Source organism: Bison bison, unplaced genomic scaffold, assembly GCF_000754665.1.
Source record: "Bison bison bison isolate TAMUID 2011002044 unplaced genomic scaffold, Bison_UMD1.0 scf7180017864498, whole genome shotgun sequence".
NCBI lineage: Eukaryota > Metazoa > Chordata > Mammalia > Artiodactyla > Bovidae > Bison > Bison bison.
The window spans coordinates 1027986-1041983 of record NW_011495057.1 but is presented as its reverse complement, the minus strand read 5'-3'; the positions used below and the strand labels follow the sequence as shown (position 1 = coordinate 1041983).

At 34.0% G+C, this 13998-nt stretch overlaps 1 protein-coding gene across 2 annotated transcripts in view; it reads left to right on the top strand.

The window, feature by feature from the left end:
* ROCK1 (Rho-associated, coiled-coil containing protein kinase 1) overlaps nucleotides 1-13998 on the top strand; it is a 124383-nt gene that overhangs the window by 88000 nt on the left and 22385 nt on the right. For both annotated transcript variants that reach the window (XM_010828908.1, XM_010828907.1), the window contains exons 14-20: nucleotides 2722-2857; nucleotides 4292-4383; nucleotides 4484-4730; nucleotides 8278-8384; nucleotides 9523-9673; nucleotides 11666-11826; nucleotides 12801-12985. In XM_010828908.1, coding sequence (XP_010827210.1) covers nucleotides 2722-2857; nucleotides 4292-4383; nucleotides 4484-4730; nucleotides 8278-8384; nucleotides 9523-9673; nucleotides 11666-11826; nucleotides 12801-12985 — 1079 coding nt within the window. The remainder of the gene's footprint in view (nucleotides 1-2721; nucleotides 2858-4291; nucleotides 4384-4483; nucleotides 4731-8277; nucleotides 8385-9522; nucleotides 9674-11665; nucleotides 11827-12800; nucleotides 12986-13998) is intronic.

Genomic DNA, 13998 nt, shown 5'->3' with positions numbered 1-13998 from the left:
CTAAATAATGCATAGGTAAACTGAAGAGAGTCTCGAAATGAAAAAATATATTACAATGTTAATTATATCATAAAGTTATGGGTCTTCCTCCTCTTCAAAATATTTCAGCAATGAAAATGAAGATAAACATCAAAATTTGTGGGATGCAGCTAACATAGTGCTCTAAGAGAAATGTGTGCATTGAAACATTTACATTAGAAAAGATGACTGTATAGCCAAGGGAACTATAGTCAATATCTTGTAATAACCTATAATGGAAAGTGACTTCAAAAATAATACACGTGTACATGTATAACTAAATCATCTTGCTGTGCACCTGAAACGTAAGTCAACCATACTTCAATAAAATATTAAGAAAAGAAAAGATGAACTGTCTCAAATCAGTCATCTAAGCTCCTGCCTCAGGAACCTAGAAAAAGAAGAGCAAAATAAACTGAAAGCAAAGAGAAGGAAGGAAAAATAAGGAGCAGAAATCAGTGGAATTGGAAACAGGAAAACAAAGTCAGTGATAAAACCCAGCTGTTTGGAAAGATCAAAAAATTGACAAACCTCTAGCAAGATTGTCAAAGGAAGGATGACACAAATGATCTGTATCAGGAATGAGGCAGGGCATATTCCTACAGACTCTTACGGATATATTAAAAAAATTCTTAAGGAAATAATACAGTTCTAAACACTGAAGTGTGAATAGGTGAAATGGACGAATTCCTCCAAAAATACAGGCTACCACAACTCTCACAATGTGAAATACATTATATGAATATCCCTATATTAAATATATCCCTATATTAAAGTGAATTCATAATTTAAAAGCTCCTCCAAAGGTAATCTTCAGGACCAGATGGTTTTACTAGAGGAAGCTACCAAGTGTTTTAAGAAGACGTAACACCGTTTCTATACTCTCTTCTAGAAAATGTAAACGAAAGAACATTCCCCAGTGGATTTTATGGGGCTAGAATGACCAAGATACCAAAAGCAAGTAAAGACAGTACTGCAAAGAAACTGTGGATCAGTTACCCTCAATTATGGCCAACTCATTTTTGACGAAGGTGCAGAAACAATTCAGTGGAGAAAGGATAGACTTTTTAGCAAATGGTACTGGGGCAATGAGGTATTCATAGGCCAAGATATGAACCTCAACCGAAGTCTTACATCTTAGGCAAATATTAACTTAAAACAGACATAGATTTAAAGAGGAACATAAAAAATATAAAACTTCTAGGGAAAAAATATAGGGGAAAATCCTTGGGACTTAACAGCTTGGTGAAGAGTTACACATTACACCACAAACGTGATCCATATAAGGAAGACAATTCAATAAGTTGGACTTTGTCAAAACTAACAGTGCTTGCTCTGTGAAAGACTCTGATAAGAGGATGACATGATAAGCTGTAGACTGGGAAAACGAACCATTGTTATACACAATAACTTGGATGGATCGCAGAGATACTTGTTGAATGTAAAAAGCTAATCTCAAAAGATCCCTACTGTATGATTCCATTAAGATAACATTTTAAAAATGACAGAATTATGCAGATGGAAGACCTCCTGTTACTGGTTGCCAGGGATGTCGATGGTGGGAGAAGTGCAGGGTGCATGTGGCTATAAGTAGTGACTGGAGGGAGATCACTGTGCTGATGAAGCAGTTCTGTATCTTGGTTGTGGTGGTAGTTCTGTGAATCTGCACATGAGATAAAATGACATCAAACTACACATGATGTATATCAGTATCAGTTTCCTGATTTGGTTATTGTGCCATTGTTAAATATAATGTATTCTTAGGGGAAACTGAGTGGAAGGGTACATGTACTTACTGTCTGTGGAACTTCTGAAACGTAGAATCATTTCAAATTTTCAAAATGAAAAGATAAAATGTTAAATCTTATAATTGAAAGGATTTTGGATGGTCTCTGTCAAATTTTACTGTATCTCTCTGGCAGCATCTTACTTAAAAGATGGGTTTCACTTATAGATGGGAAAGCCCAGAAAAACACATCCTGTAAAAGGTTTGTCCAATGTGGAGTCTTAAAGATAAAAATATAGCATTAAATGCAAGATATGCTGATAGTGGTAACGCAGATAAGTTTTTTTTCTTAAGTTGTAGAGTTTGGAGTATTTTTTTTTCTTTACCTCTCCTCTCCCCTAAGTTTCATTTTCTAAAGTATCTTTTTCATTACTTTCTAATATACATTAAGTAGGTACATGCGTACATAGCACATCTTAGGAAAGATAAAGAGACTGGAAAAGAAATTAAGGGAGACCTCATATAGGGACTGGTGAAGTTAAACCACAAACAAAAACCTTTGGTATCATTTGAGTTTTTTACCATTTAATTATCAAATAATAATATCGGTTGTTATCTGATCCCTTGTGTATTTCATTTCTTAAATTTAGGATTGTAAATAAGCCAAAATATTGGTATTATTTGTGTTCACGTTAAACTGATACAATGACCTTCAATCTGACACGATTAATAGGGTTGTTTTTATGTTCATGGATTTTTTTTTAATCTCTGAAAATTTTATATATCTAGTTAAAATTGCTGTTTTCTTCTAAGGCAAGCTAATTCTACTGTAGATATTGTTATTAGGAAATACTGTGTGATTTTGAAGCCAAAATATCTATCTTATTTAATTGTGTACTTTTTAAAAAAGAACTGAGTATTCCCTTGAAGAAATGAGGAGTATTAATTGCACTGGTTAACTTTTCTCATAATTTCAGGGGAATCAAAGAAGAAATCTAGAATCTACAGTATCTCAGATTGAGAAGGAGAAAATGTTGCTACAGCACAGAATTAATGAATACCAAAGAAAAGCAGAACAGGAAAATGAGAAGAGGAGGAATGTAGAAAATGAAGGTAAATTGTTGCTTTTCCTTTGAAAAACACTGAAATTTCTAACATTGTCTTGAGGTCTTTATCTTCAGGTTGTCTTAAATTTAGTGCCTGTGATATAGTTTTGAAGACTCAGTCCTAAGCCCCCTCATGAGCTAATACCCAATGCCCAAAATAAATTTATAACATATTTAAAGACAGTAGAATGTTATAGCTAGGGTAGTGATTTTTACCCTTGTGTGTGTATTGGAATCTCTTGGGAAACTTTAAAGAATATTAATACCTAAACTCCAGAAGTTCTAATTTAATTCACCTAGACATGTAGACTGGGCATTGGTGTATTTAATAAGCTCTCTCAGCACTTCTAACAAGTAGCCACGGTTGAGAACTACCAAACTAGAATTTTATGTGTCTTGATATTAGTGATACAAATTTAAAATAGTTTTCTACATCCTTTGATCCAGTTATTTCACTTCTAGTAATTTATGTCACATACACTTGTGCAAGTGCATACTGATACATAAACAAAGTTATTAACTTTAGAGTTGTTTAAATTGCAAAAATTATGAGCAATGTAAATGTAATCCATGATATAATAAACTTTAGTGTATATGGTAGAGTACTATGTATTTTATAAGAATAAAGCATTTCTTTATAAACTAAGAATCTCTAAAATGTATCTTAAAAAAATACTTATTGTTTAAAAGAAAATGGCATATTTACATATGCTTAAGTGCATATATATGTATGTATATATGTGTGTGTGTATATATATATAGATATGCATGTGAAAACACACATTTGTGCTCTCATATATTCAGGTATGGATACACAGACTATCTGAGGAAGGATGTGCAAGAAGTTAGTAATAGTAGTTGCTGAGGAGGAGAGCCTGAAGGGCTGGAAAACAGTGTGCTGGGAGAAAGACTCATGTCTGTACTGTATACCATTTGGTACCTTTTAAATTTTGAATCATTTTGAAAGTAATTGAAGTAAGCAAAGATTTGTACTTTCAAAAACAGAGAACGTTAAAATTAGCTTTGTATCAGGACTCCCCTGTAGTGGTCCAGTGATTAAGACTGTGCTTCCAAGGCACGGGTGGGTTCAATCCCTGGTTGGGGAACTAAAATCCCACATGCCATGCAGCATGGCCCCCTCAAAAAAGAATACAGTAAAAAAGAAATAATAGCTATGTCATTTCACTAATAGGTTAACCTTTATCAAAAGGATAGAAGAATTTGAAATGTAACAGTGGATACAAATCTGTTTTTGCATTGTGTATTATAAAATAGTACTCTACTTTTAAATAAATTTAAAATGTAAGTAATTCCAAGATGAAATTTAGAGCTAATATAACTGACTTCTATGGCCTAAGACCAAGTTTCCTTTTTTTTTTTTTTAAAAGGGTTTTGTATATTTCCACAGTGAAAACTTACATGTTATTCCTTCATTTTCTAGTTTCTACATTAAAGGATCAGTTGGAAGACTTAAAGAAAGTCAGCCAGAATTCACAGCTTGCTAATGAGAAGCTGGCACAATTACAAAAGCAGGTAAGTTTTTGGAATGAGATTTTAAATTTAAATTAAAATAAATTTGCGTTTTGGTTAAAAAAAACAAACAAACAATTTTCTTGCTTTCTTTTTAAATTAGCTAGAAGAAGCCAATGACTTACTTAGGACAGAATCAGACACAGCGGTTAGATTAAGGAAGAGTCACACAGAGATGAGCAAATCCATCACTCAGCTAGAGTCCCTAAACAGAGAACTGCAGGAGAGAAATAGAATTTTAGAGAATTCCAAGTCACAAATGGACAAAGATTATTACCAACTACAGGCTGTATTAGAAGCTGAACGAAGAGACAGAGGTCATGATTCTGAGAAGATTGGAGACCTACAAGGTAATATTTTTTCTTATTGTGGTAAAACAGACATTAAAACTTACTGTTTTGACTATTTTTAGTTGTGTAATTCAGTGGCATAAAGTACATTCATGTGTTGTGTAACCATCACTACTGTCCATCTCCAGAACTTTTTTATCTTCCCTAACTAAAAGGTTGTACTCAGTAACTGCCCGTTTCCCACTCCCCCAACAGCCCCTGGTAACCACCCTTCTACTTATGTCTCAGTGAATTTGACTGCCTCATAGAAGTGGTACCTCAGTATTTGTCCTTTTGTGTCTTAGTAATTTTTAAGTGTAAGGTAAAATATTTTTGATCATATTGTCCTGTATAGTACACGTGTAACTGATATAATATTGTACATCAAGTATACGTCAATAAAAAAAAGAAAATGACCTTGGTAATACTGGAAATGGTTAGCATTCTTTCTCTTTCAGGAGAATTTGTATCAAATTGTAATTTCTTCCCTCTCTCAGGTACCCTTTTGATGGAGGTAATGTGGTTATTTCCAGTCTTACAGGCAGATTACGGAAACCTTAATTTTTAAAAATGTCCAATTCACAGAAGTCTTACTCAAAATGGAACTAATCCAGGTAGAGAGGATTATTACTATTAAAACCCGGGATTCTTCATGCATTGTTGGTAGAAACAGAAACTAAACAGCAGGAAGAGAATCCCACTGCAAATAAAAAGTTCAGTATTTGGAAAGGTTAGAACCAGAGATAGCAGCAGTCTTCCTGAGTCGAAAAGGAAAAAGATGGAATATAACTAACAGCGAATAAAGAAATACTTTCGTCACAGTAATAAAATCAGTTTGTTTTCAATAGGATGCCTGGCTTTAACCATTTCTCACTTTTTTTTCCCCCTATTTTCTATTTGTGTAAGCGATAGCATCCATACTACCTAATCAAAACAGACATGCATGGAAGTTGCCAGATCTTTCAGGGAAAAGTAGGGGGTGGGGTAGTGCCTTTTAACCTAGTCACAGGATGGGAACATAGTTTGGAGTCTCCTGGGACTTGATGATTAGCTCTGATTCTGTGGAGAGAGGTCAGGGTCAGTTTTTGGACTTTGGAAACAGAAATTAGGGTCTCCCATTGGTTCTCAGCTGAGGAGTGTTGCACAATCTTATTTCTCAGGGACTAGGCTTAAAATAGATCTGAATACAACCAAGAAAGTATCCTCATTATATGTATTAGAAAAGCCTCATATGCCACATCCTTAAATTGCTTCTCTAGGCCTTCTTATATACAGCTTATTAGCTGTGTGCATGTCACTTCGTCTGCCTTCTTTATCTGTAAACCAAGGAGATTGGGTGACTCCTATAAATTCTTGCAATTCTAAAATTCTTTGAGTTAGTGATTTTCCAGATACTACTGAGCTTTGAAGTGCTTGCTTTAAGGAAGAGACCATCATTATGTGTTTATCAACAGTGGTTTTAACTGACTGTATAGATATTGGTGAAGTTAAGGAAGATTCATAGCATGACTTATCGTTAATGTGTATCATTTTTCAATGCTTCCTTGAAGGTTTATTTTTTGATTTACATGTGAATCAAAGCTCATACACATTAAAAAATGTGCAGAATTTATATGAGCCTCAACATACATATAAAAAGTACATTGTGGTAAAACACACACACACACATGCACACATAAAATTTTTACATTAACTTTTTATGGTTTTTAAGACATTTTAGATCCCTCAGTATAGATCTTACAGTTTGGGAGGCTGGTCTTGTGGTAAAGTGATGGTTATTTGCTAGTTGAATGCTCTCCATGTACATTGATGAGCAGAAGCTTCTTCATGTGTGTGGGAAATGACTTCCCAAACATAATTAGACATTATATTCTTTAAGTTTTGTGGGCCACGTATGACCACTGTTACATGTTTTTCTTTTTTTACTGCTTACAACCCTTTAAAAATGAAAAAAAAAAAAAAAACATGCTTAGCTTCATGTCATATATCATAGTGTAATGTACTTTTGTTTTTAACTGTTACACAGGCATTTGGAAATCGTGTAACCATTTTTCTTGGTATGTTTTTGGATTTGACTTTTGGAAATAGTAGATCAGTTTTCTAATCTAACCAGATTTTTAAGATTCCATTTATTTTTTGTCTCTTTGATTTGCCAAATTTTGAAACATGTTTGAAAGATAATCACTATGACTGTAGTTTTTTTTCATTGCCCCCTTGTATTTCTAACTGCTTTCGTATATTTTTTTTTATTGAGGTGAAATTCATATAATCTAAAGTTAACCATTTGAGAGTGTACAATTCAGTGGCATTCAGTACATTCACAGTCTAGTTCCAAAACATTTCCATTAACCCAGAGGAAAACTTTGTGCCCATTCAGCTGTCCTTCCCTTGTATGCCCCTAGCAACCACTCATCTGTTCTGTATTTCTGAATTTACCTGGTGTGGATATTTCATATAAATGACCTCATATAATTTGTGACCTTTAGTTCAGGCTTCTTTCATTTAGCATATTTTTAAGATTGGTTGATGTTGTACCTTGTATCAGTACTTCATTCATTTATGGCTGGGTAATATCCTGTAGTATGTATATATATATATTCCATATTTCGTTTAGCTCTTCATCTGTTGATGGACATTTGAGTTTTGACTTGTTTCACCTGTTGACTGTTATGAATAGCACTGTTGTGAAATTCAGGTACAAGTATTTATTGAAATACTTGGCTTTCAAATCTTTTGGATACCTAGGAGTAGAATTGCTGGGTCACGTGGTAATGCTAGGTTTGATTTTGAGGCACTTCCAGACTATTTTCCATAACAGCCACATCTCATTTTATATTTCCACCAGCATTGTTCATCATTTTAAGTTTCCTCCAGCATTGTCTCATTGTGGTTTTAACTTTAATTTTCCTAGTGAGTAATTAGTTGAGCAATCTTTTCATGTGCTCATTGGCTATTTGTATATTCTTTTTGGAAAGATGTCCGTGCATGTCCTTTGTGCATTTATTTTTTTGTCTTTTTGTTGTTGACTTTTAAAGAGTCCAGTTAAGTCCTTATCAGGTATATGATTTGCTAATATTTACACCTCTTTTGTAGTTTGTCATTTCATTTTTCTTAATAATGTCCTTTGATGTACAAAAGTTAATTTTTATGAAGTCTAGTTTAAAATATGTTGCTTACGCTTTTGGTGTCATATCTCGTAATACATTGCCAAATTCAGGATCATGAAGATTTACTCCTGTGTTTTCTGTAAGTTGTATAGTTTTAGCATTTATATTTAGGTCTTTGACTAACTTGAGGGCTTCCCAAATGGCACTAGTGGTAAAGAACCAGCCAGTAACATACTGTTTGGGTCACTGTAAGTTTATAGTAAGTTTTGAAATTGCAAGTTTGGGTTCTTCAGTTTCATTGTTCTTTTTCAGTACTGTTGTAGCTATTCCAAAATGCAAGTAATAAATAAATTTACTACTTGGAGATTTAAAGCATTTTTTTTAATCTTAATGATCATGCTGGGGGAAAAAAGGCTTTCTCTCTCAGTGACTATGATTTGAACTTTTTTCTCACTTGACAGCTCGAATTACATCTTTACAAGAGGAGGTGAAGCATCTCAAACATAATCTTGAAAGAGTGGAAGGAGAAAGAAAAGAGGCTCAAGACATGCTTAATCATTCAGAAAAGGTAAATGATTTAATGTATACCAATTATGAGATAGTGTTACTGATTACCAGATATTATAAGGTGATTTTCTAAGAGACCATTCGTTCCTAATCTTTATATGTTTACATTTCTGAAAATTTTTATGGTTGGTTGGTGTGTGATGTATGTGGGTCTTATTTTGAGCTTTTTAGAGTGTTACTTACTTGTTTTTATCCTCGAAGGGTATTAGATATCTGATCATCACAAATTGCGTTGGTTTGGAGATACCTCTCCATATAGAATTTCCCCCCATTTTTTATACATGGGAAAGATGAAAATATTGAACGTTACCGATTATGAAGAAGGAGAACAAAGGATTAGTATATAGTACTGTGTGTGCTCTTTCCATTTTGTTGGTAAGAGTTAGCAATAGAGTAAAGAGTGTACAAAGTATTGGCCTTTACCTGTGGAATTTTATCCTCTGTCCCTACCTTGCTAAAAAAAAGGATTAAATAGGTAATATGCAGATTTAGCATACCTCCCTGAAATGTTGTAGGTTTACTAGATCCTCAGGTAAATGATCAGAAAATCTACCACTTACCTTGTCCTTTGGACATGTTTTGTGACATTCAGAATAGTTTTTTGATGTCTAAGTTTGGAATTAATTTGGAAAAAGGATGAAAGAAGAAGAGCAGAAGCACCCAAATAGGAATGGAATACATGTTGATTTAGTTGTCAGAGCAAGATAAACCTAGGTGTAAATGCAAATGTAAATAGAGATTAGTTTTTTAAATGGTAGCAAAAAATTTTAAATGACCTGAAGAATTGTCCTGTTCTTTTCTGATATTCTCAGTGAACCCTCCTGAATATAATAGAAATCTGCCTTGCTATCAGCCATGGCTAATGATTCGCATGGGAAGGGAGGGTGGAGGACACAGGTGATATTTTGTTTTTAGTTATATGTGCTTATTGTGATTTTCAAAGATATTATAGATAGTGTGAAGTGCACAAGAAATAAAACATAAAATTATGTTCTGAGTAAAAGTATTTAAGTACATGTAGTGTAATATTTCAAGCCAATGTGATTCATATATTATCTCTTAAGAGATAAAATTAATGTAAGATTTAACGATTTGCTTTTTGCACAGCATAGTACTTGACTCCCATTCTCATTTTACAGGAAAAGAATAACTTAGAAATAGATTTAAACTACAAGCTTAAATCATTACAGCAACGATTAGAACAAGAGGTAAATGAACATAAAGTAACCAAAGCTCGTTTAACTGACAAACATCAATCTATTGAAGAGGCAAAGTCTGTTGCAATGTGTGGTAAGTGTCAATTTTAATATTTTCTATGTGCTTAGTTTTTAAATAATTACAATAAAAATTTTTGATTTTGATCAAATTTCATTGTGTAGTAGTTTAAACTCTTGAACATTATAAGTGATGATCTGGGAAAGGGGAGCCTTCCTTTTTTTCATTTTTGAACCTTCCTTTTCTTAAAATAAGTTTCACCTGCTGGTTCCCTTACTCCACCATGCTCTGTTCCCTAACTACCCTCCTCTCCCTGAAAAAGTCAGTGTATTCTCATTTCTCCCAGTTTTTCAGCCCCTTCCTTTGTTTTCTTTGAGATGCATTCTGAAACTCATTGTCTGTTGATTCACCTTTCTTGCTTTGTACCTTCAACTCTGTTATTTCTTTGTATTTCCACTGAATTATGCCTCTAAATGCAACCCTCAATCAGACCAGCCAGCTGTTTTTCATTGCTTCAGCTAGTTCTTTAGATGGGTGTTTTCTCAGTGCATTGTCCTCAGCCTCAAGTGAGCTGTTGTTTTTATATATGTCACTCATCAACTCCTTCCCCTAAATTTTTCTTCTCTAGCTTCCTATGCCATGTCTTTATCACTTCGCTTTTAGGTGAACATTCTCCTATTTCAAAAAGAAACTGTGAAGTCACAGACTTGAACTCCTCAGAATCTAATTCTCTGATTTGGTCAAGCTGTCCTGCTCCTTTACCATCTTCATTATCATCTTTCTCATCTTAGCAGAGCGTGATCCTTTACCTATACTCAGATCCAGTCTCTTATCTCACCTTAATTACTTTTTCTTTCCTTTATTCTCAACCTTTTTCCTCCACTGAATCCCTTCCTGTTGTTAACATGTACAAATCTTTCTCATCTGTTTAAAAAAAAAAAGGACAAACCATTGTAGCAACCTGTGGTCCTTCCTAATTGCCACTATTTTATTCCGCCCCTTTATAGCCAGATTTCTAAAAAGATGTCTTCCTTTTCTTCACCTTCTACTCACTTCGTAACCTATTGTAAGCTGAAGTGTCACCTGGCACCTTAAATTCAGTTTATTCAAGAGATAAACTTGTGATCTTATCTGTCAAACCTGCTCTTCCCGCTATTCTTACTGTATTAGTTAATGATTATCTTGTTTTTATGAGCCCAGGCTTGTAATCAGACAAATCTACTTTGCCTTTTAGCTTCTCTTATGACTCTTGCAAAAAATTAGATGGGGAAAATGCACTAAAGTGCCTGTACACAGAAAGCTTTTAATAAGTGGGAAATATCATGGCTATGGATGATAGTGACATTCAACATCCAAGCTGGAAATCTGGGAGTTATTCAAAAAACCCCATTCTGGTGGTTTCTATTTTGTCACCTAGACAAGACAGCCTGAAAGTGAGATAGCAGACATATTAAATTTGAATCCTGATGGTGCAACTCAAGAGTTTCAGGACCCTAGTAAATTAACCTCTAGAACCTTAGTTCTTTGATGTTAATCAAGAAAGGAACCTCACTATAGACTGGTATCTTCTGATAGTAATTAAGTATTACACTATCATGAAATCTTTTATATGCATTGTAAAAATTGTTTATATCACAGCCTTAAAACTCTTGAAACTTTTACGAAACAGTGCTAGGTATACATTAATAACCACAACCTTATTTATTCTTTTTTTTTTTTTTTACTTTTGTCTGAACTACCTCCATTTTTCTCCTTATACACTCCACTTGTTTTCCAGCTGTGCTTCCACCTTCTGGTCTGAAAATGGCAGTAAATAGTCTCTCATATCTTTGGGCAAGTGTTGGATTTGGAAGTATTTGTTACATTTTTATGACTCTCTTCCTTTAAATATCCCACTATACAAGTAATTCATAATGTTAGAACTTCAGTAATGAATAGCTCTAAAAGATCCCAGGATGTTAACAGTAGGGGTTTTTGACACCTAGGTGTCTTATGCAGCCCATGAAAGTGAAAGTATTAAAGTAGTCTTTTTCGTTAAATGTATATTTGTAACTTTTTCTTTCACAGAGATGGAAAAAAAGCTGAAGGAGGAGAGAGACGCTCGAGAGAAGGCTGAAAATAGGGTTGTTCAGATTGAGAAGCAGTGCTCTATGCTAGATGTTGATCTGAAGCAATCTCAGCAGAAGCTGGAGCATTTGATTGAAAATAAAGACAGGATGGAGGATGAAGTAAGAAAAACAATTCTGACTTTCATTCATCTTATAAAGGAAAAAATCATTGTTATGATGAAAAAGTCAGTATAATTTAAACATGGTGGAGATTTGAATAAAATTACCTACATATGTCTGTGTTCACAGCTATAAGGTACGGAATAAGATAGTTCTGGGCTTGACCTCCGTGGAACTTGCAATCCAAGGGGAAAGACAGATATTAACATTGTCATGACAAGCATAACATACTTAAAAAGGACATACCAAGTTAGGAGTATCAGGGCTAATGATGTTCAGGAGGTTAATGGAGACGTCACTAAGGGTTTGACATTTAAGAGCTGAAGAAGGAATAAATGAAGAGGGGAAGACGAAGAATAACCTGTGCAAGCACTGTGCAGTTATGGAGAGTGTGTCACACTGGAAGGTCTGAGGAGTATGGTTGGATTCAGAGAATGGCCAGGGACAGCGCCAGAAAAGTAACAACAGATCATGAAGGAAATTGTAACCAGTGTAAGAATTTGGAACATTTTAGTCCTTAGGCCCAACAAGTACTTGATAAATATTTATTGAATTGAATTCAATATATGTTCAATTTTGGGGGTAAACTTTGCAGGGCTGTAGATTAGAGCACAAACATTTCTGAATGAACTAATAAGTACCATTTAGGAATGTCCCTCCAAAAGTAACTTTTATACTCACCTTCTCCTCCAGAATTTCCATACAGGTACCATATAAAGAAACCAGATTTTTTTTTTTCCCTCCAAGATTTCATATCTGAAATTTGGGAATTAATTTGATTTAACACTAAATTCTGCAGTAATAAATGCATAAAACAGTGGAGACTCTTTAGAATACAGATATTTTCTGTTTGTATAAGGAAATAGTGTACTTGAGGTTAATAGTATACTTGAGGTTTGATTAGTATTCATTCAAATAATGTCTAATAAATTATTAAACAAATTTACGATCCCAATAATTTTTCTCATTCATAGGTTAAGAATCTAACGCTACAGCTGGAGCAGGAATCAAACAAGCGACTTTTGTTACAAAATGAATTGAAGACTCAAGCATTTGAGGCAGACAATTTAAAAGGTTTAGAAAAGCAGATGAAACAGGAAATAAATACTTTATTGGAAGCAAAGAGATTATTGGAATTTGAATTAGCTCAGCTTACAAAGTAAGTCTCAGAAATAACATTCTTGAGTTCTTTTTTGTGTGTGTTCAGCATTTGCTTATGTGTCTGATATTTTATATGTGTATAGATTATGTACTTAGAGTTTGTGAAATGAAGATTTAGGAAAAAACGTTCAGGAAAAATAAAAGAATTTATTTGCAAAGGTTTGCAAGGGAGCTCAGGCTTTGGAAAGGCAGACTTAAAAAAAAATGCAGTTATTAAAGGGGGTAAAAAAGACATGATCAGGACTATTGACTTTACAATAAGTCTGTTTATGGTAGAAAAACAGTTTTTTTCCATATCCACAAAAATTATCTGTCATCAAAGTAGAATTACAAACATCAGGAATAACCTTTTTATTAAGGATTTAGTACCTTACAGAAAATATTCAAGTTTTCTTTACTTTAGAGACTAGAATTAGACATGATGACCCTGTGTGTGTTTGTTTCTTTGGTTCATCTCAGAATGCAGTGTCCTTTTTCTCTATTCTTGAGATGTGATGTGTCTGCTTACTTGAAATAGAGACACAGCAAGGTGTCACTGTGACTTTCAGAATTTGTGTAAGGACATGCTTCAGAGATTTAATGTCAAAGATGGGGTTGCCTTAAGCCAAGTGATGGGATTTTATTTCCTCCAAATTTATGTTACATTCACTTGCCAGCTTCATGTACAACACAGTAACTCTTGTGTAGAATTGTCTCTCAATTTTGTTGACTTTATGTTGGTGAAATTCTTTTCCCCTTTAGAGCCACTGTTTTCACCAAATAAGGTGTTTTATAATTTTCTTCTCCCACAGTAACTTGCACTCAACATTCAACTAATAATTTCTATCAACCATATGCTGAAAGTAAAAAGCTTTTACCATCTAATATGAAAACCCAGCCGCTGCAGACAGAATTGTTCATTGTTGAATAGCTGTGTGTTGGGTGGCATTGTGTATCTTGACTTTTTGAGTCCTTTTCTCTCTGTGAGTGGTATATATATTTACATATATGTATTCTGTATATGTACATCTC